This window comes from Thermobia domestica, chromosome 11 (assembly GCF_964235325.1).
Source record: "Thermobia domestica chromosome 11, izTheDome1.hap1.1, whole genome shotgun sequence".
Classification (NCBI taxonomy): domain Eukaryota; kingdom Metazoa; phylum Arthropoda; class Insecta; order Zygentoma; family Lepismatidae; genus Thermobia; species Thermobia domestica.
In genome coordinates this window covers 238,105,420-238,126,703 of record NC_137464.1, presented here as the reverse complement: position 1 = coordinate 238,126,703, position 21,284 = coordinate 238,105,420, and the positions used below count along the sequence as shown (strand labels likewise).

General features: G+C 38.4%; 1 protein-coding gene across 4 annotated transcripts in view; it reads right to left on the bottom strand.

Annotated features, from left to right (window-relative positions):
- Positions 1-421: 421 nt before the first annotated feature.
- LOC145664838 (sodium-independent sulfate anion transporter-like) overlaps positions 422-21,284 on the bottom strand; it is a 176,625-nt gene continuing 155,762 nt past the window's right edge. For 3 of the 4 annotated variants that reach the window (XM_081731844.1, XM_081731843.1, XM_081731845.1), the window contains exon 12: positions 422-2,088. In XM_081731844.1, the coding sequence (XP_081587970.1) occupies positions 1,904-2,088 (185 nt within the window). In that variant the 3' untranslated portion in view covers positions 422-1,903. Of the gene's footprint in view, positions 2,089-7,515; positions 7,585-21,284 lie in introns of all 4 variants that reach the window. The other variant, XR_014127527.1, reaches the window with a different exon arrangement.

Sequence of the window (21,284 nt, the reverse complement as noted above, 5' to 3'; positions counted from 1 at the left end):
GTAAATATAATCTCATATGTGTACATTTAGATAAAATGAAATTAAAGGTATGGACATCCAAAAAGGTACTTTGATAATACGTGTGACTTCACATATCGTCTGAAAGTACGAGCGAGGACTCGTTGGATTATTTTTTCTTTCTTTTTGTTTTTATGGGATACAGACCCATTCTAACCACTATTTTGTGTCTTTTTTATGTAATATTGTAGAAAGATTTAAATCTTATTTTATCAACATTTAAATAATTATTTTTTTCTTAGTCTGTTACTAACGAATATATGTATCTACATAGCTGTAATTAAATATTATATGTGGAATGATACATTTATATGTATACTTAATTGAATGTTCATAACATGTCATATTTAACTTTTCAATAGATGTAATAAATGTCCACAAATTGTAGTTAGATGATGGTTTCTTTAAAACTGATTCACCTATAACAATACATTGTCCTGTATGTATGTGCGTGTGCGTGAATGAATGACAATTTAGTCTTAAGTGGTAGCATTTAATATTGATTTATGACGATAGTGTTTAGGATGTGTAATAAGTGTGTAATAGGATGTTATATATATTGGTGTATGACGGAGGTCATGAAAGATAACTAATTCTAAATTAGTATAAATCGGCTCTGGGAGAAAAGCAAAAATAACAGGATAAGCTCTAATAGCGACAGTCTTTTTAGGAATCTGAAAACTTCTATTTGTAAAAATTGTGTAAGTCACTTTGGATTTTTTTTCTTTCTTGGCTAATTCAGATGTGTGTTTGATCTCCACCATGGATATTCAGATACTGGATAAAGGTTATTTAACATTTGGAAATAACAAACAAATGATTAAATTAAAACTTCTCATCGCCTGGGCTAGGTCAGGGCAACTCCCACTTGTGCAGTTGCATGGATCTAAGTCAGGGTAGTATGAGGGAACATGTGTCTCTTCAGGATCACCTCAGAATTGATTCTCAACTAATAACATTCGGGTATGAATCACCTTTTCAATAACTACTCAAATTTCCTTACCATATTACCATCATTATCCAGTAATCCTTTATCTCTAGTTCCGTTTTCCTTTCTCCTTTTCCTCTTCCTCTTTTCCTCCTCTCGCCTACCTTCTCTTCTTCCTCACTCTTTCTTTTCCTCTTTCTAATAAAACTGAAGAGAGGGCGTGACTGGGAGTTGTCGCTGTGGACACGGTCATTAAATTCTTTGATGTTTTTCTTCGGAAGTTCCGATACTAAATTAACCAGTAACAAAACATACATACAAAGCAAAAATTCAAAAATTCGTTTATTTTTTATGTATATATATTGACTAGCTTATCAAATTAGAATTTCAAGTAAGTTAGCGACAACTAAGAGAAGGGTCACAACTCTTCTCCATCCCCACTACTTACTATTTCTCTTCATAATTACATAGGAATATACTTTTGATGGAAATATCCCTCTTGTCTTGTTAAGTTAATTGATGTGTTTTACGTCAGGTTTAACTCAAAATTAAGATAAGTTTTATTTGCGTTTACAATAGAGGGAAAATATATTTGACAAACAGTATCACAAGCACGCATATTTTTCATAGCAAGGTTCGGACACTAAAAACGCCAGAGGCAAACATATTTTACGAGATGGAATCATATCATCTTCCATCATCTCAATGTAAATGAATCGGTCGCTCATAGGACAGATAACAGTTCCTGTCGCTAATAGGACTGTAGCTTCTAGGACTAATTCAAATTACATATAGTGTTCACCCACGCTTAACTATCAGATTCACTAAGTGTTTTCCTTACAACCATTACAATGTGCTGTTATTTTAACAACCTTAAATTTATTTTGAACATATGTTAACTTAGGAAACAAATACGCCGTGGAAAACACTTTAAGATTTAATTCATCTCATTTGAAGTTAATTTTTCTTGTCCATATGAGGAATGTCGATTGCTTCCATAGTTATCGTCTCTGTAAGATGATTATTCAAAAGTGGTTCGCAGTGCTCCAGCTCTACAGCATCTGATAAATCACTCTGTTTCTTTGTGGCATCGGCGTGATTATTGAGTATTGACATCTGGGTATTAGTAATATCCTTTTCTCCTGCAAATAAATATTTAAGAATAAAATTAGATTGCTTTCGGAACACAACAATCTATCTTCTATACTAACTTAAGGATAAAAATCTAAAATTGTACACAACGCTTCAATAGAATTATTACAACTTAGTTTCACACATCTATAGCTACGATGATTGTCGGAGAAAAGATGTAGGGTCTATTAGGCAGATTATATCTGTCGTAGATAGGGTTCGGATGTTTAGATCAAGTTCTCACAAAGTGTTCATTGCACCAAATATTGCCTCAAAATGTGAATAGAGAACATTTTTCTGCACTTTTTCTTTGTTGCTCCTTTTGGATCTTTATTCCTTTTTCCTTTCTGGACCGCTTTCATCTTAATCTGCCCTAATCCTCTTTTCTGTCCTCACCAGTGGCGCACCCATCTATGAGCTCGGGGACTCAGGCCCCCTCCGAATTTAACCTAGTCTGTCATATGCAGCAGTGCTGCAGACAAATTTTGGCGAAATTTACAAACAATCATTGCTTGTCACTTGTCCAGTGTCTTTAAAAATATGCAATCTCTCTGTCACATACACGCACCGTGCGTGAAGAGTGCTCTTAATCTGCATTGAAGCATGAGACATCACGTGCGAAATACCGTCTTGTGGTTGTTTACTGTCGTCCTTTTCGAATAACTGCCTCACCTCTTTGGCTAACAACCCTCAAGACAAAGGGCAATGTTTTCATGTTTCCCACTTTCAGAATATTTTTCTGAGTTGCCACTGGTTTTGTGCTATCACCTGTCCCTTCACTTTAAGTGTGGTCAGACAAGTAGTGTCAGACAAACCACTGCTACTAACTGCTAACTTCTAAAATCTTCAAGAAAGAAGAAATCCGACAACCTCCATTATGTATTACCTTTCATAAACAGTACAACGATAATATATAAATATAATCACTGGCTCTTCCTTTTTTATTTAAATTTGAGCCACATTAAATAATACATACTCCGTCCCTTATATTGATTCCATTTATTTATATTATATATATGTTTTGTTGTCCTGCCAACGGCGTCCCAAAATCTTTTTTTTTTCGAACATTTGAATATCTTTTATATATTAACAATCATATTATTTTTAACTAACTTCTTCTTCTTCAAAATAACCTAGTTTAGTACATATATACAATACTTATTGCCCAAAAATATAAAAATATACAACGTACCGTTGTATATAATGGCGCCCGACGGACTTTCTTTTTATTCATTTTATTTAATAAAAAGAAAAATAATTCTGGACCGTTTACTTTTACATATACATCATTTGAATTTTCGAATGCACCTCGTATACTTGAAAATTACAATTCACATAATTATACATATATCTCATATTTAATTCTATAACAATATTATTATCATATTTATTTTAAACTTTATCATCATCTTAATTTATTTATACGATTCGACACATTCGACGATAAGGCACATTCGAAATTTGATTTACAAGTTGTTTGATTTTTAAGTCCTTTTTCGGGTCCATTAAATGCTTTTACGAGTTGTTTGATTCCTTTTCGGGGCCATTACATGCTTTGTTACAATTTAATAATTATTTACTTGGGCATCATGAAGAAGGTTTTGAAAAAGATGTATGTGATATTCATATAGTCGTTCTTTGAACACAACATGATCGAATATAAGATGTAGTTAAACAAAATATAAATTGAGATTGAAATATCGATAATAATCAGGACATAGCATAATAATTAACGTCTTATTAGCATCATAACAAGAATAATGTGGTTGATATTTCATTTCGGCAATCACAGGAAAACACATAACATTAAGACATATGTAAACATTCCTAGAGAAATTACTATTATAGATATAAACTCGAGGATAAAATAACATAAAGTAAAATACAATAAACCGAGAAATCATAATGATAGTTGAAGTAAAATCAATTGAATACGATCTTTTCGAACATCGGAATCCAGTCTAAGTTACATGGCCAACAAGTACATTCAAGTCACCTTGAAAGTCACAAATCGGAACCGCTTTCTTTACTTCTACAGTTCTTAGTTTCTTATTTTGGGAATCTTTGCCGTAATTTCTGCCCTCTGAATAGCGTTTCTGACAAATCGTATTATTTCGGCTATGATTAGATAGCATCACGTTACCGATAAAATTAGGTTCGGATACACAATCACTATCACTGTTACTGTTACTACTTGGATTACTACTAGGATTAGGTTTGGTTACATCACCGGTAAAATTAGGTTCAGTCCTCTTTCGTTTTACTGATGTCGAGATATCGTGTCTCTTAACATGTCTGTACCTCTTCTTTCCACAATGCTCACGGTACTTTGTCCTACCACGGGCTTTGTTTCTTCTATGGTTAGGTTCGGTTGCATCACCGGTATTCATGGATTTGACATCTTCCTGCACATTGGGATCGCACTTCAATTTCACATGAATACATCAAAGTTGGTTTCGATTAAGGTTAGTTTGATTCGAGCTAGCAATGTATTGCATCACTGATGGATTTTCAAAACTTTGCAACATCACACTTGGATGCTAGAAACTAACGCACTGCATCACGTTCTGCGAAGGCATCATCAGACCGTTCGCCAACATCATTCTGGTCTTTTCGTTGAATACACAATTCAACGGATTTAATTCATTCGACCCATCAACACAAGCACTGTTGGAAACACACTTCTTTCTATATTTCACGAATATTGGGATCAACTTATCTCCTGCTACATGAACCACAGAATTAATATCATGTTGGATATGATGAGAATGATTATAACTTTTAGCATACTGATAACTATCAGAATCTTCATTATACACAATATCAGCAGAACAACTAAAAACATTAGAACGAAGAGAAAAGTTAGGATAATCTGATCCAATCAGTACGGCAGTATGATTATATGAACATTCAGCTAATCCTATCCAAAGTTCTTTCATCTGGTCACACTTGCCATCATTGAGTTGCTGAATTTGCTTCAATTTTTCTCCAAAATGTTGCTGCAATTGATCTAGCTTTTGGTCCAACTTTTCTACTTGCTGATTTATTCTTTCAAATTGCTCGTCATTATGTCGAACTTGCTCCTGAGATTGATGAGATTGATCCTTGATTTGCTGAGATATCTTCTGAATTCGATGAGATTGATTCTTGATCTGTTGAGATTGATCTTTGATCTGATGAGATATCTCTCTTAATACGTTCACCATGTGGTTGTCGACCGATCCATTATCAGTAGTACTAATGTTGTTTCTATAAATGATCCGCCTTTTGATTTTATATTTGGCTCAATGTTGTCCGCTTCTACTCCACTTCGAAACGATACACACTCAGTCTCGGGTTTTCGGCACCATACAACGATAATATATATAAATATAAGATCACTGGTTCTTCCTTTTTGATTTAAATTTGAGCCACATTAAATAACATACTCCGTCCCTTATATTGATTCCATTTATTTATATTATATATCTGTTTTGTTGTCCTGCCAACGGCGTCCCAAAATATTATTTTTTTGAACATTTGAATATCTTTTATATATTAACAATCATATTATTTTTAACTAACTTCTTCTTCTTCTTCTTCTTCTTCAAAATAACCTGGTTTAGTACATATATACAATACTTATTGCCCAAAAATATAAAAATATACAACGTACCGTTGTAACAGTTTCACAATCAGTTCTCCTGAAGACGAACTTTATACAAAAATTTATTCACTCATGGAGTTATGTATCCACTCATTAAGACAAACCACCCAATCTTCAAATAATTTCTCAAAAAATTCACACGAATGTCAATACCGGTGAGAGTACTTTACGGGAACCCTGTATTGATCCACGAAACCGTACAAAGAAATACGTGGAAAGTGTCTGACTCTGATGTGGGAGACATATTAGATGAGACCACAGACATACTTGGACAGATAAATATGTTTTGATCGTTTTGATAACGCCCTTGCAAGTCTAGAAATGAAGCGCATGTTGTGCAAGATATATGAACTGGAGAACATTAATGTCAAAACAAAGCAAAGTTAAGTTCGTAAAAAGTGTCTTGATGGATATGGATCAGGCATTCCGAATATGGTTTCTGTGGTTATGCGTCTAAAACCTATGTTCCCATAGTTAAAGAATTCAACATGTTTGGCACATTCCCATCAACGAATTTGAGAGTCCATTATTAATGAATGCAATTTTACGAATCAGTTAATCTCTACCCGAAGAAAATTATTCTTAATGTTCCGAATCACATTGTTGCCTAGGGGTATCTCTGAAGCTTTCCCTGGTTAAGTTTGTGGTGTGGATAACATCGAGTCCATGGGTTTCTTCTGGTTAGTCTTTTTCCTCAAACGTTCTCATTCCACCAATTTTCCCATCATCATTCACTTGCCTTAATCATCCGTCTCCCTTAGCCTAAATCGTGAAACGTTAACCTGAAGGATTTACATTGTTGCCTGAAAAGAAACCACAGTCCTGTGATGTCTTTCTGTGTGCGAGTGTTGACAAGATCAAGCAATTTGTTCTTTCTCTGGTGGTTTAGCGAAAAAAAAACAACATCAGAAAGGTGTTTGGACTAATTTCTCAGAAAAATTCAGGCGTTGTTGAATTTGCCAGATCTATAAAGTTGCACTTAGAGTTATATGAAATTTGCTCCATTGTTCTCTCTGGGTGCAGGCGTACACCTGGAAATTTAACATGGAGGGTGTCCGAACTTTCGGAGGACCACCAGTAGTTATCACTATGTCTAAGTAGTATTAAGGTGCTATTATTCTACACTCGACTCGATAAAATTATAAGTAATTTCAAGGTACTACCGCCTATATTCTCAGGAGAATTCATTTGTTTTTACAAGAAAAGAAAGAGAACAAATGTAGTGTAAGATCAACTTTTAAAGATATATCAACCACTCTCCTAGAGCAATCATATTTTTCTTGAAGTAAAGAAATGTTTCTCGAGTTTGAGTGCAGATATTATGTTTTCTTGAGGTGATTAATCGGTTTCCAAAAGCAGCTTCTGGATATCTCTTACCATTTTCTCTCTGATGCTTGTCAACAGAAAGAGAAACATATATGGCCGTTCTATATTTGCGATACTTATGAATTGGATACTTTAGAAATCTAAGAAGTGATGAAGAACTGAGGAGATTTTGTGTCTGCCATCATGGGGACAAGAACTACAAACTGTTTACACATGGACAATTTAGTTTTCATGTCAAAAATCCTCCTTGTAAGGTATACATAAGACAATTTTACATTGTAGCATACGTGAATTATGTCTGAGGCACCTATTTAACCGTTAGTGGTTTTGGAGAAGAAGAAGAAAACTGAGGAGTAACATGTATTTCAATAATTTGCGAAAACGTCTTTTGTAGACTGATTTTACGTTTTCTTTTTGTGTTCTGCTGTGATCGGCAGCGAACAAGAAAGCTATGTCAGGTACGTACCCTGAGAGTAAGTAAATTTAGGCCCCTTCCTCCCCTCCTTTGTTTTGAAGTTCGCCTACATATAGATTTCTGTAAAGAAAAAGAGTACATTGAGTATATTTTCATGGCGTCACTGACGGTCAATGAAGCTAGTACAAACAGGAAACCGTCAACTTAGTATGTGAATTTATTTTCTTTGCAGACAATAGTGGGTATGATACGGCAATTAAAATAAATATTGCAGTGGTGTAAAATTACTATATTATTTGTTTCTGATTTGGGATATAGTATATGTAAAGCCGCGTCAGTTCCCGAAGGAGCTGGACGCTCATACTTTTAGGAATTATTCATTGAGTATGTACGAACTTACCAAGGGGGTAACAAAGTGACTTTGATTTACTTATCGACTGATACGAAAATAAAAAAGAACGTACCTGTACTTTATATCTGCATGTGTAGTGCCCTTGTACTTTATCTATGACTATGTGTGTGTGGGGGGGGTATTTAACGCATATCGCATGTCTTGTGCACATGGATACTTCTTATTATTGCACTACGTAGAAAATTTATGGTATTTCATGTAGAAGTGGTAATAGAACACAGAAGAAACGCAGATCACGACGTTCTCATGTATACTATTATCCTGATTTGTTATAGCACGTGAAAAATGCTGGAACGATTTTCGTCCACTACTAGAGGGTCGCCAGTACATAGTTTTATAACCTATACTTTCTTTACTTTATGTAATTCTTTGAGATTAGTATAAATGATAATTTACCAAGATTTATAGTAAAGTATTAGAAACTTTTAATGACTTTTTCAGATAATAGGGTTATCGAACAGAGGGGGCCAAAACTAAGTTTAGAAAAACAATTGGCTTATTTTGGACTCCCACTGTTTTCCCACTTTGCCGATTCAATTTTAACCTTGAGTTATTTCCAAAAAGTTCTTTTTTTCTATTTGGATATTTACAACCAGAATTCTAATTACACATAAATTATCATGAATAAACACATAATGCTTTTTAATGGGCATGGAAAAAGTACAAATTACGGGGCCTATCTTGCGTACAAGATAGCCCCCCAAATGTCATCCCCCCTTTCTCGAAGACTATCAGGGTACAAACAAAACTTTTTTCGGTACAAACGGCACAAACAATTTGCTTTCGAATGGTGTATTTCAATTTTTTGTGCTGTGATTAGGGGGCAGGCACGTAGCCAGGATTTCGTGAAGGAGGGGTCCGTGACATGAAATACTGTGGTCATCACAAAAGGGGCTCGGTCACTCTAAACTATTTTATTGGAACATATATTGGTTCATTTAGCCAGGATTTCGTAACGGGGGGGGGAGTACCATGAAATTCTGAAGGCCCAGGAGCTCGATTAATCTAAACTACTTTACTATCAACATATATTGGTTTGTTAGGACAATAAAATGAGGATATGTTGGCAAGTATTTTAATAACAAACTATGAAGAAATTTCGAGCAAAATAATAATAAAAAAAAAGTATTGAAAAAGATTTTGCAATATCTACGTCCTCCTGTTTATTCAAATATAACAATTTTCCTTTCGTTATGATCTCAATTATTATAAAAAGTAAATACTGAATACTGTCTTGTAAACTATCTTCTAATATAAATAAAATAAAGAGTTTGTTTGTGTGTCTGTCTGTCTGTCTGTCTGTGTGCGGCCTTGGGACCAGACGAGTGGACCAAGAGTTACCAAATTTTAGTCAGGGGTACCTTGGCCCAGGCCCAAATCAAGACGAAGCGTTTTCTTTTTTCAAATTTCGGAACAGTTGGGTCTCAGGGGGCGTTTACCGGAACCGGCTTGGGAACCAGACAAATCGACCGAGAGTTACCAAATTTTAGTCACGAATACCTTGGTCCAGGCTCCAGACCAGAGTTAAACGTTTTTGTCGAAATTCGAACCAGGGGGTCGTTTACTGAGACATGTAAAAGTAGTAGAAAATGACCGATATTTATTTATTTATTTAACAGTCACCAGATACAGCTCAGAGGCCATTTTACATTGGATATCCAACAACATTAACATTGGAAAGGATTTGGGAAGGTATCGGCCAGGGCCTGTTTAGTAGGTGCCATCCCGGCGTTGACCTGATAGTACTGAGGGAAAACCTCAGTTAGGATGGTAGGCAGCGGGATTCGAAGCCACGGCCTCCCGAATGCGAAGCCAACGCTTTACCACTTGAGCTATTAGTGTCGAATTCATATTTTCGCGGTCGCTGAAATCAATGGTGAAACTCCAGTCGCATTAATTTCCAAATTCACGCTATACGGCTCCGGACCGGGGGTCACCGTAGGGGGGGGGGTGAGATACCAAGACATATAAAAGTAATCCAAAATGACCGATATTAGTGTAAAATCCATAGTTTTCGCGGTCGCTGAAATCAATGGTGACACTTCCATTAGCGATTACTTGCAAGTATGAGGGCCGGGAGTCAGCGTGGGGTGGATACCGAGAAATGTAAAAAAAAAATAGCTCAAAATGACCGATATTAGTATGAAATCCATAGTTTTCGCGGTCGCTGAGATCAATGGTGATACTCCCACTGGCGTTGACTTCCAAATACAGCCCCTGTGCGAAGCATGTGTATATTCAACTAGTTTTACAATATATGCGTTCCTTTCTCTGTTAAATCAAATGCTAACAGAACTTTCTTTCAACATAATTTTTTGTTTTTATTATTCCGTCAACTACTGTCGGTTCCAAATGACAGGATAAAGGAGCAACAGAAAATTGTCCTTGAAATAACATGTTTGATACTGCAAGGATGCGATGACGAAAAGTTATTTATATGATTAAAAATGTCCACGCTGTTACACAACGGCACTTATGCTTTCGAAAGCTTGAAATCTCCCTGACTAGTAGCAGGAATTCTGAGAATTCCATAACTTTTCTTGGAATTTCAAATTCCCTGACTCTTCCAGAATACCTCGCTTACCTCGCCACCATATTGCTAGTAATACAAATCTCCTCATAAGAAAGAGAAAGCAAAGGCTTCCTGTAGTTTTTCTTTTCAATTTTTAACGCTGATTCTTCTTTTTGTCATTTCATTTTGTTTTATTCTTCCTTATTTTTTCATTTCTGGTCTCGAAGGGGGATGTCCGAACCCCCCGGACACCCCCTTGACTACGTGCCTGTAGGGGGGGCTATCTTGGGGCCAAGATAGCCTCTCAGTTAACCTCTCAAATAACCCTATAAGGAAAATGGTACAAACAAAAATATTTTCGGTACAAACGTAGTACAAACGAATGACCTAGTCATTGCTTCAATTTTCTAAAGTCGGAGGGCTATCTTGCCATATGTAAATTCTTAATCTGTCGAGGTTTATGTGCCAATAATACATTTTTAACCTTTCTTGTATAACCATCAGATGATGCAGCACGTCGTTTGCAGACTGCTATATACTAGGTAGTCTTGGCCCTTCCCGAAATAAAATCCTGGTTGCGACACTGTGTGTGAGTAATCTGTGATGATAGTGCAGTGCAAAAGCGGTGTGTTTAATGGAGGATGGGAAAATATTGCAGGGACTAACCAGAAGAGCAAGTAACACTGTACTAATACATAATTTCACGTTTCACTATTCTGAGCCGTATTGGGATCATGGATCGGCTATGAAATTTCAATTCTGAACTTTATTCGTACTTGTGTGGGAAACGAAAACAAATTATTAAAATTTCTTGAGAGACATGGATTAGTAAGGTTGAGAACGCAGTGCGGTAAGTGCAATAAAAATTTGAAAGTAACAAAGAGAACAAAAAAATGCGTACATATTTCGCTGTGAATACCGAGTGAATGGTCAAAAGTGTCGTTGGAAACAATCGGCGGTGAGAGGTACATTTTTCGAGGGAACAAAATTATTTGTAGGGAAGATAGTGTTATTTATTGTGTACTGGTACAAAATACGCAAGGACAAGGAATTTTATTTCTCCACGAACCAGGCCCGTATCCACGGGGGGGGGCAAGAGGGGGCCGGGCCCCCCTAAATTTTGGCTGGCCCCCATAAAATTTCACGGTAGGCTTGCAAATGAACTATAATATGGTGATGAAGTATAATATGATTGGGTCGGGCCCCCCTAACTTCTACTGAGCCCCCACTAAAGTTTTGGGCTGGCTACGGGCCTGCCACGAACTAAAAATTTACCGAGTAACATGTGGGTTGGAGCAGTTATTGTCGAGAAATTTGTATTGACTAGAATTTTAAGAATTCCTCTCAAATTGAAAGTTAAGGTGCGTAGTAGTGGAGATCGATGAGTCAAAATTTTGAAAGAGAAGATATAATAAAGGACGAAAATTAGAAGAACAGTAGGTATTTGGAGGTGTTGAGTGGAATAACACGTAAAAAAGTTTTCTTGTAGATGTAGAAAAAAAGATAAAGATACCCTCCTAGACATTATAAAAGACAAAAATTTTGCCGGGAACCACAATAATATCGGACTGCTGGAAAGCGTATGACTGCTTAAATGACGAGGGTTACAGACACCTTCAAGTAAATCATTCAGTGGAAATCGTCTGTACTGAAGAGAGTAGCAAGTTGTTCAAAAGGAATAAAAAAATACTGAAAGGTGATATGTTGTGGGTGCACACACAATCAATTGAAAGTAGCTGGTGTTGGGCCAAGTACTCTATTCCGGTCAGGCCCGTATTTAGGTAAGTGTTATTCTGTGCTCGAGCACAAGGCAGCAGAATTTTGAGGGTGGCAAAATTTTGGATTTTTTAAAAATGAAATGAAATAAAATCATTAAGTTTTACGTCCCACTATTATGCCAGCGAGGCTAAAGGAGACGGTGGTGATGAGGGTGAATGAAATGGTGAAATGAAGAAAGTGGGAGGAAACGGAAGAACCCCAAGGAAACCCACGCACACGGTGTTTGTCCACTACAAAGCTCACTTGGCGCGAGCTGTGATCAAATCAAGGACCTCATGCACCAGAAATGAACGCTCCACCACTGAGCCATCACGGCTCTCAAGATTTTTTTAAAGATTCACAATAAAGTAATATTTAAAACTAGCAATCCGTAGAATCCCGCGCAAGTGCGAGAAAATATGTTAATGTGTTAAATTCGCACTAATTACAGTACTTATTAATTAGCTAGCTTATCTGATTATTTTTTTAAAAGTCATCCTCTCCCACCCCACCCAAAGGGGTGAGGATGAACTTGAACAGCATGAAAACTGATACCGTTAAACTCTGTGATATCGAAAACTATGAATTCAACACTAATATCTGTCGTTTTCGATCCCTTTTAAAACCTCGTCTCCTCTCTGGGAAGTGGAGTATGACCTTGAAGAAGTCGAATTGGATTAAAAATGTCACTATTCATCTCAGCAACCCCAAAAACTATGAATTCAACTTTAATATTGGATGTTTTCGGGGGGGGGGCGATTTTGTGCAAATTATTTAGAGCACATGGACGCGCAATAAATAAATACGGGCCTCATTCTGGTATTTGGAGAGAGACAGGAGCATATGGAAGAATATTTGGCGGAATATCTATTCAGATGCTCATCAAAGAAAAACAATATAATACACAAATTCTTGGAAGCTGCTGCGGATCTATACAAACCGTGAAGATAAGTACAAACATAAGTTACATTGAAATAACAAACCTAACCTAACTTAACCAAAATTAATCAATATTTAAAAGAAAATTACAATTTTTGTAAAAATTACTGGCACCCCTCAGGCCGACATATGCCACATAATATAGTCGATTGTAAGAAAAGCTGACGAAAAGGGGAAAAAATTGTAAATTTTATTTTGCGATGACTGTTACGGAATGAGATAGATGTAAGGAACTGCTTGGGAAAATCAGGAATGCAATAAGCTGTTAACCAGTTACAGTCGTTGTCGTCTAGATGTCACTACCAGCTGGTTAGGTGGACGTTACGTGTTCTCGGAGTAGTGTTAAACGCTGCACTCGGCAGGAATATGCATGCACAGTTGATTTTCCTGCCACAGCGTGGGAGGTGATAATACCTCTCATCCTATACTTTTCCGCTATATGTATATACTTCTATAACTTTATTATATAAAACGCTTTTCTTAGTTTATTATACGCTTAATATACTTAGTAACTGAACAACGGTGTTTAGTGACTGGGGCATTAAACTCGTGAATAGGAATGGGCACGAGTCGAGCTGAAACCCGACTCGACTCGAAACTCGAAGGGAATTCGAGTCGAGTCAAAGGTAATTTTCTCGAGTCGAGTTCCGAGCCGAGTCACTGTTTTGAGGTCGAGTTTCGAGTAGAGTCGAGTTTGATAACTGGCTCGCTCATTTAGCTCGTTTTAACTCATTTTGAAATCATGGCCTGATTAGACTTGAAAGCGAAAGCTATAAGAAATGTATACAGTAATGTTCAATATTTTGTGTTGCTCACGGGATGGGACACTGCTTGCATCTCGTCTCGTCTCGATTAACATAACGACAATTGATTTTTATAACGGGACAGTCTCAAATGTTGTGAGCACCAATATACACTATATACTGTAGCTCTTACCACCAAGACAGACCTGCACAGTCGAAGTTTTGAGCCGAAGCAGAAGCCCAGCCCGGGTAGTGATGTTAAGCGGCTCAGCTCGGTTCAACTGAGCAAACAGCTCGAGCCGGCTCGGTTGGGGTGAGCCATCATCTCGGTTTATTTCGGCTCGGTTGGGTAAGCTGTTGGATCGGCTCGAAAATAAATGCGCTGTGAGCTGAGCCGCTCGAGCCGTTGAGGATCCTAAATCCGGGCCGAGAAGTTTCGAACATGTTTGGCCGTCGCCCTCTAACTTTTAACAATTTTGGGTTCGAGCCCGGAAACTTGCTCCTCCGGAACTCATACACAGAACCTTGAGAACAATGTCCTTGCCTCCTAGACCACGATTACCAAGGTCAGCAGTCAACAAGTTTTTAGTATTCACATACAAATCGCCTATCTTTCATGTTTATACACGATAAAGGTTTGCACGGCCGGAATTTTTAGTCCGGTCTGTGAATTTATAATGTTAGGCCCGACCAGAGTTCGAAATATGTTTTAGCATTTAGGCCCGAGCTCGTGTGATAGTAATCAAATGAGCCAAAAATAAACTTGAATAACAGAAACTTAATAATGAACGCAAAACTACATTTCTATTTACAGCAATTAGAAGTTTGATTTTGAAGTTGTGCTTTAAAATTTCTCCAGAAAGAACGGTCCAATAAATATCCTTGCACAATATATTTAGAAAGTTGGGCCCTAAAAGGCCCGAGAAATATGGTTTATAATTTAAAATTTACGGCCCGAGCCCTGCCCGGGCCCGAAGTGATATATCCTTAGTAGATCCGAGTCCAGCCCGCGGGCAGGACCACGGTTGCTCAGTGGTAGAGCGTTCACCTCTGGTGCTTTGGGGTCCTTGGTTCGATCCTAGCTTTCGCCAAGTCAACTTTGTGGTGGACAAATACCGTATTCGTGGGTTTCCTCGGGGTTCTCCCGTTTCCTCCCACTTTTTTCATTCCACCATTTCATTCATTTCTCATCATCACCGTCTCCTTTAGCCTAGCCGGCATAAATGTGGGACGTAAAACTTAAAGATTTGATTTTTTCCGTCCCGCGGGTCGAGTCGGGCTTGAGTCAATTTCGAATCGAGTTTCGAGTCAAGTTGGGGAGAATTTTTCGAGCCGAGTTCTCGAGTCGAGTTCAAAGATGTCTGTTTCGAGTCGAGTCGAGTTTCAATGAAAACTCGCTCGAACTCGTGTGGGCGGCTCAGTGGTAGAGCGTTCACCTCTGGTGCTTGGGGTCCCGGGTTCGATCCCAGCCCCCACCAAGTGAACTTTGTGGTGGACAAACACCGTGTGCGTGGGTTTTCTCGGAGTTCTCCCGTTTCCTCCCACTTTCTTCATTAAACCATTTCATTCATTACTCATCATCACCGTCTCTTTTAGCCTAACCGGCGTAAGCGTGGGACGTAAAACTCAAAGATTTTCGCTCGAACTCGCTCGTGCCCATCCCTACTCGTGAAGAAGAAGAAGATAGATTAGTTGCCAACTGATTTTTTTTTTTTTAGTAACAGGATTTTTTGGTGACTTAATATATATAGTCTTATTATTATATGTTATTATAGTATATTAGTGGTCTCATGTGTTTCGCTCAAGTAAAGGGTAATAGCTTATATTGGGTGAAAGTAGAGGCGCAGAAGATTATGTTTTAGGAATCACACATCTCAAATACGTACGTAATTTCGAAGCCTTGGCCAGATTAAAAATATTATTATTATTATTATTATTATTATTATTATTATTATTATTATTATTATTATTATTATTATTATTATTAAATCTTGTCAAAATATTTTTTCAGCAATATAATGAAGAGTACCGTACTTTTCACATCAGGGGCTACTTTGCACAAAATCTGAAAAGAGTTGCACAGTCCTCTGTCAGTAAATCCGTGAACTGTAAAGAGAAAGTTTCAACTGCCACCATAAGATAGAACATCCAACTGTATTTTGCTATAATATTGGCGGTTAACTTCAGTTCTAATTACCGGAAGGGTTTGTTGTTGTAGAGGCATGGAAAGTAGTCACTGTAAAAGGGCGACAAAATTTGAAAGTATCACCTAGAAGAATGTCAAGGTCAAGTTTCGTAGAATACTACTTTGTCTAATGGGACTTTGAAACAATAGGGTCTAGTTGAAATTAAAAAAATGAAATGAAATCTTTAAGTTTTACGTCCCAGGCTTATGCCGGTTCGGCTAAAGGAGACGGTGAAGATTAGAAATGAATGAAATGGTGGAATGAAGAAAATGGTAGGAAACGGGAGAACCCTGAGAGAACCTACAAGCACGATGTTTGTCCACCACAAAGTCCACACGGACGAGCTGGGATCGAACTAGGGACCCCAAGCACCTGAGATGAACGCTCTACTACTAAGCCACCGCGCCCCGTGGTTGAAGTTGAAGTGTGAAACGTTTTAAAGTCATAACAAAGATAAAAGTGGGAGAAGGCGGTTTCAGCCTTTAATCGGGGTTTCTTTGCACCGGTCCAGAGTAACCTTTTAGATAGGAAATTACTACTGCTGGCACCACCTGCCTTCCAATTTTAGGTAAATTTCCTATTTCAGTAGATGCCAGAATGGATTTCTTGTTGGAAAATAAATTACGAACAGTGGCGGATCCAAAGTTAAGCGCTCTACCATTGACCCACCGGTGCCCCCTGATTGTTAACTGGAGGGGCTGCAGTGGCTCAGTAGTAGAGCGTTCACCTCTGGTGCGTGGAGTCCCTGGTTTGATCTCGCTCGCGCCAAGTGAGTTTTGTGGTCGAGAAACACCGTGTGTGTCAGTTTTCTCAGAATTCTTCCGTTACCCCCCACTTTCTTCATTCCACCATTTCATATATTTCCCATCAACATCGTCTTCCTTAATCGTGGTGCAAAATCGTGTGACGAAACTAAATATTTCATTTTTTTTTTTTTACTATTAACTGAACTAGCAATTAAGGACCAACATATTATGCTAACAAGTTCTAAAATATTTGTTAATTTCGTAAAGTTAAAAAAAAAAATAGAACGTATTTAACTTTCACAAATTGTTTAAAACCATTAAAATATACGATAAATCTACTTAAACACAGTTTTCGAGACAAAGTATAAATATTTCATGTGCAGTATCGCACGGTGTCTATTCAATAGTGTTACCCACCACAAGACGAGAAATATTTCCTCGTATCGTATCGTAAATTTAGTAGAAGTTTCGTTTCGTCTCAATCTCAAAGCCTTTTCTCTTCGTCTCGTCTCAAAATTTTTCTTATTTTGTAAATTTGTGTATCCAAAATTTAAGCCCAGTTTTTTTCTTCTTAATTTGATTTGCAAGTTATCAGTCCTTACGCATTACGAGAGGACTACGAAGGGTGAGCTATAACAAAATATATATTATTTATTGGAGTATGTTTAATGGCTCGCATATCTTTAGACGTTGATAGATGCTCTTCGTTATTTTCGTACAATCACTAAAATGGTGTATGATGTTTAAGATTTGGATGAACGTGTGTTGTCCAAGAGATTCGTTAAATTTTTTATTCAAATTTTTAAAAAAATGTGCCAAGTTTTTTTAATAAAATGTGGAAGAAACAACTTGATGACTGTATGTCTGTCTCAACTTTGGGGGGAAAGCCCTGGTGTTCTAGCCCACAAAGAGGATATGGCAGATCAGAGAGCTTTCAGGGAGAGAATCATATTGGAACTCGTAGGTGTTATTTTTGGTTTTGTAGGCCGTATGCTGTAGGGAAACAAAGTTGTCACTCAATACGTTTAAGTATCGATCTCTCTCGTTTTCTTTTAACGAAGATCTTTATTTGTCAAGAAGATTGGATTACCAAAAATCTTTTACTCCATTAGGAAGTCGCGGTCGAAAAGAGGCGGGATTGCCGCCGTCGACGGTGGCGGGCTGTCGGAGGCAGCCGGCACCCGTCCGCGGCGGCACGACGTTCTACTTGCTCAAAGTTGACGACCTTTTGCCGAGGCGGCAAGCGGTCGAAAATCTTAAACTAAAATGCCCTTTGCCGACTGTTGCCGACCGTTAGAGTCGGCCAAACAGTCGGAAAGGCCTATTTCCGACCCTCTGCCAACTCCTTATGCCGGCCTCTTTTCGACGGCGGCGCCGGCGCATTTGCTGCGCTTTTACGCTGTTTGCCGGCTGATCGGCAAGGCAACTATTCGTCGCGGTCAAAAATCGCGCTGAAAGATGCCGGCGCCGGCAATCCGATCGCGGCATCTGGTCGGCATGGACAAATTGTCCGACTGTAGGCGGCAGAATCCTGATGGGTTACATATTTACTCTATCCGTTATCCGGAACTACTTTATGAATCACCATCTATTTTAGCCAGAATATACCTATAAAGATTCGAAAGTTAGAAATCGATTCCGTTGATGAAAGTAGTCTTCAAACAGGAAGTGATGGAAATCGATCGTTTTCGATTTTAACTTCGAACACTACAGAGGAAAAACGGTACTAGATAGGAAGGAGGTGAAAAATGAAATGAAATCTTTGAGCTTTATGCCCCACGGTTATGCCGGCTAGGCTAAAGAAGACGGCAATGATGAGAAATGAATGAAATGGTGGAATGAAGAAAGTGGGAGAACCCCGAGGAAACCGACGCACACAGTGTTTGTCCACCGCAAAGTTCACTTGGCGGGGGCTGGGATCGACCCCGGGACCCCTAGCACTAGAGGTGAACGCTCTACCACTGAGCCACCGCGGCCCGGCAAAGGGTTGTTTCCTGCAACCGATTCAGCATTCCAAGAATCAATTTCATCCCCACCTTTAAGTCTGTACTAAAACTGGAAGCTATAAAAATCTAATACAAGTTTCCGTTTCAATGGCTTTAAGAATTAAACCACTTGGCATAACAGCCCTTTTTGTGGACCTGTTCGTGACTGGCTGTCGCCCTGTCTCGGAGAGGCATATCAGGAGCTCAAGTATTTTATTGACCTAACTCCTCAGTTTACCTCACGACGCTGAGTAAACGCCGAAAATTGGCAAACATCGGGCACTACGCGGACATGAGTCCAACGCTCTAACCACTACACTACGTTGAGCTCCTTCGTGGCTAAGCGGTTAGCATACTTGTCTTTTGCGTGAGGGACCCGGGTTCGATTTCCGGCGGGAGCTCATATTGTTCGGATTCCACGTTAATCAGTAGGTCCACGTCTCATAAGCCTCGCTGCTGAACGGGACGTTAAATTCAAATATTCAATCAATCAATCAACTACATTACGGTGTCCCCTTTCAATAATAATCATTTACTGAAGATGAAATGATAACAGATAGTGACAATCGGTTTTCTAGAGTCAATTTATCGTTCTAAGAATAAATGACATTGACCTCTTAACCTCGATACAGACCGGAACTGGCAGAAATCAACCTCTTCCGGTTGGTTGCTATAAAATGAAAGGATAATAGATAGCGAGGAGCTGCTTTCTTAAATTAATTAAGCATCCCAAGTATACAGGGAGGCCCAAAAGCAGTTATCTATACCCTGCATTGATCAAGTATAACATTCTAGTTTATGGGTTTATTTATTTCGGCTCTTCCTAGCTTAAGATGTAGGTAACCACACATAATAAAGAATAAATAATAAAGAAACATGAATAACAATAAGAAATGGTATAGAATACAATGAGCTGATCAGTACGGTACTGTATACCTACTTTTGGGCCACCCTATACATTGCATTTCCACTCTAAATTGGCTACCAAAACCGGAAGAGATAGAAATCGGTTTCAATATTGAGAAATACATATCATGCCCTAGAAACCAAACTTCTTTTGTGGTGTACATGTGACACTCCTACATTTTTAACTTTCGAGCGTCAATTGAAGAGAAAAGTATAGTGACTCCACAAAAGGACTTTAATTTCAATAGATTTACATGTTTCGTGGAGAATTTACGCCGAAAACTGGTTTTTGGATGTCAGTTTGCCCCATGTAGTATGCACACTCGTTTAGAGGCCATACCATTCAACGAATTTAAACTAAATTTTAAAATGGAGCATAAGTAGATACAGCTAGTATCGATTACGAACGTGAATTTAACATGGGACATACACGAATACTTCTTACTATATACGACGAAGAATCAAATAAAAACATCAAGAAATTTTTCCCACTATTTTATTGCAAGGAGAATGTATGCTTGTACATTATTTCTCTACAAAGCCCCCTCCCAGTTCAGTGCACTTACGCCATCGGATAGGAAGTACTTCGATACTGCGTAAGAAAAATTCTTTTGGTTGACGGAGTACCCACTCGTACACTGCCATTAGTCGTCTTCATCAGGTTTGAACTTCTGCCTTCCAAGTTGCTCCTTTAATGGACCAAAGATGTGCGAATCTGATGGTGTCAAATCTGGCGAGTATGGCGGATGAGAGAGGCGCTTGAAGCGTAGGCCTTCGAGGGTTTTCCTGGTTGCACGAGCAGAATGAGGATAGAAGTTATTATGTTGAAGCAAAACACCTGTATTCATCAATCCCCTTCGCTTTGTGGTTTTAATGGTTCTTGAGAAGGTCGCTATATGTAGCATTAGTCACTGTGGTACGTGGTAGTATGAAGTATTCCAGAATAGAATCATTCGTATCCCAGAATAAAGTCAACTTGACTTTCCTTGCAGTCAACTTGACTGCAAAAGTTCTGTGGTTTTGGCGAAGAATATCGCCATGCTTTGTTTGCATCTTTTGTCTCCAGTTGAAAATGGTGCATCTAACTTTCATTCTCGGTGACAGTGTGAGCTAGAAAATCCTCAGCCTCTTCTTCATAACGCCTCAGTAGCTCTTGACATGTGTCAACCTAACGATCTTTCAGTTCTTGCGTCATCTGTCAAGGAACTCACCTGATGGGCACTTCTAAAGCTGAGTTCGTCGTGAACTATGTATTGTATTTAATTGAGCTTATATTCAGTAAGAAAGACATTTTAGCCAGGGTCACACACCGGTTTTCCTGAATATGTTTACAGATGATGATCAGAAAAATGGAAACACCTGTAGTTGGCAACACGTCAGATGTAGGGGTTGGCAGTGGTGTCGTGGCGCCCGCAGCGCCGGACCGCTAGTGGTGGTATGTTAGGTCGGTCTCCATACTACTTCAGGTGCAGTGGAACAGCAATGTCCAGTGGCTGCAGCAGACGGAGGTAGTGTAAAATGGGAGACCTCTCAGATTTTCAAAGAGGGCAAATTGTTGGTGCGCGGTTATGTGGAGTGAGTGTGACGGCAGTGGCTACTGTGTTAGGTGTGTCGCGTGGAACAGTGTCGAAGG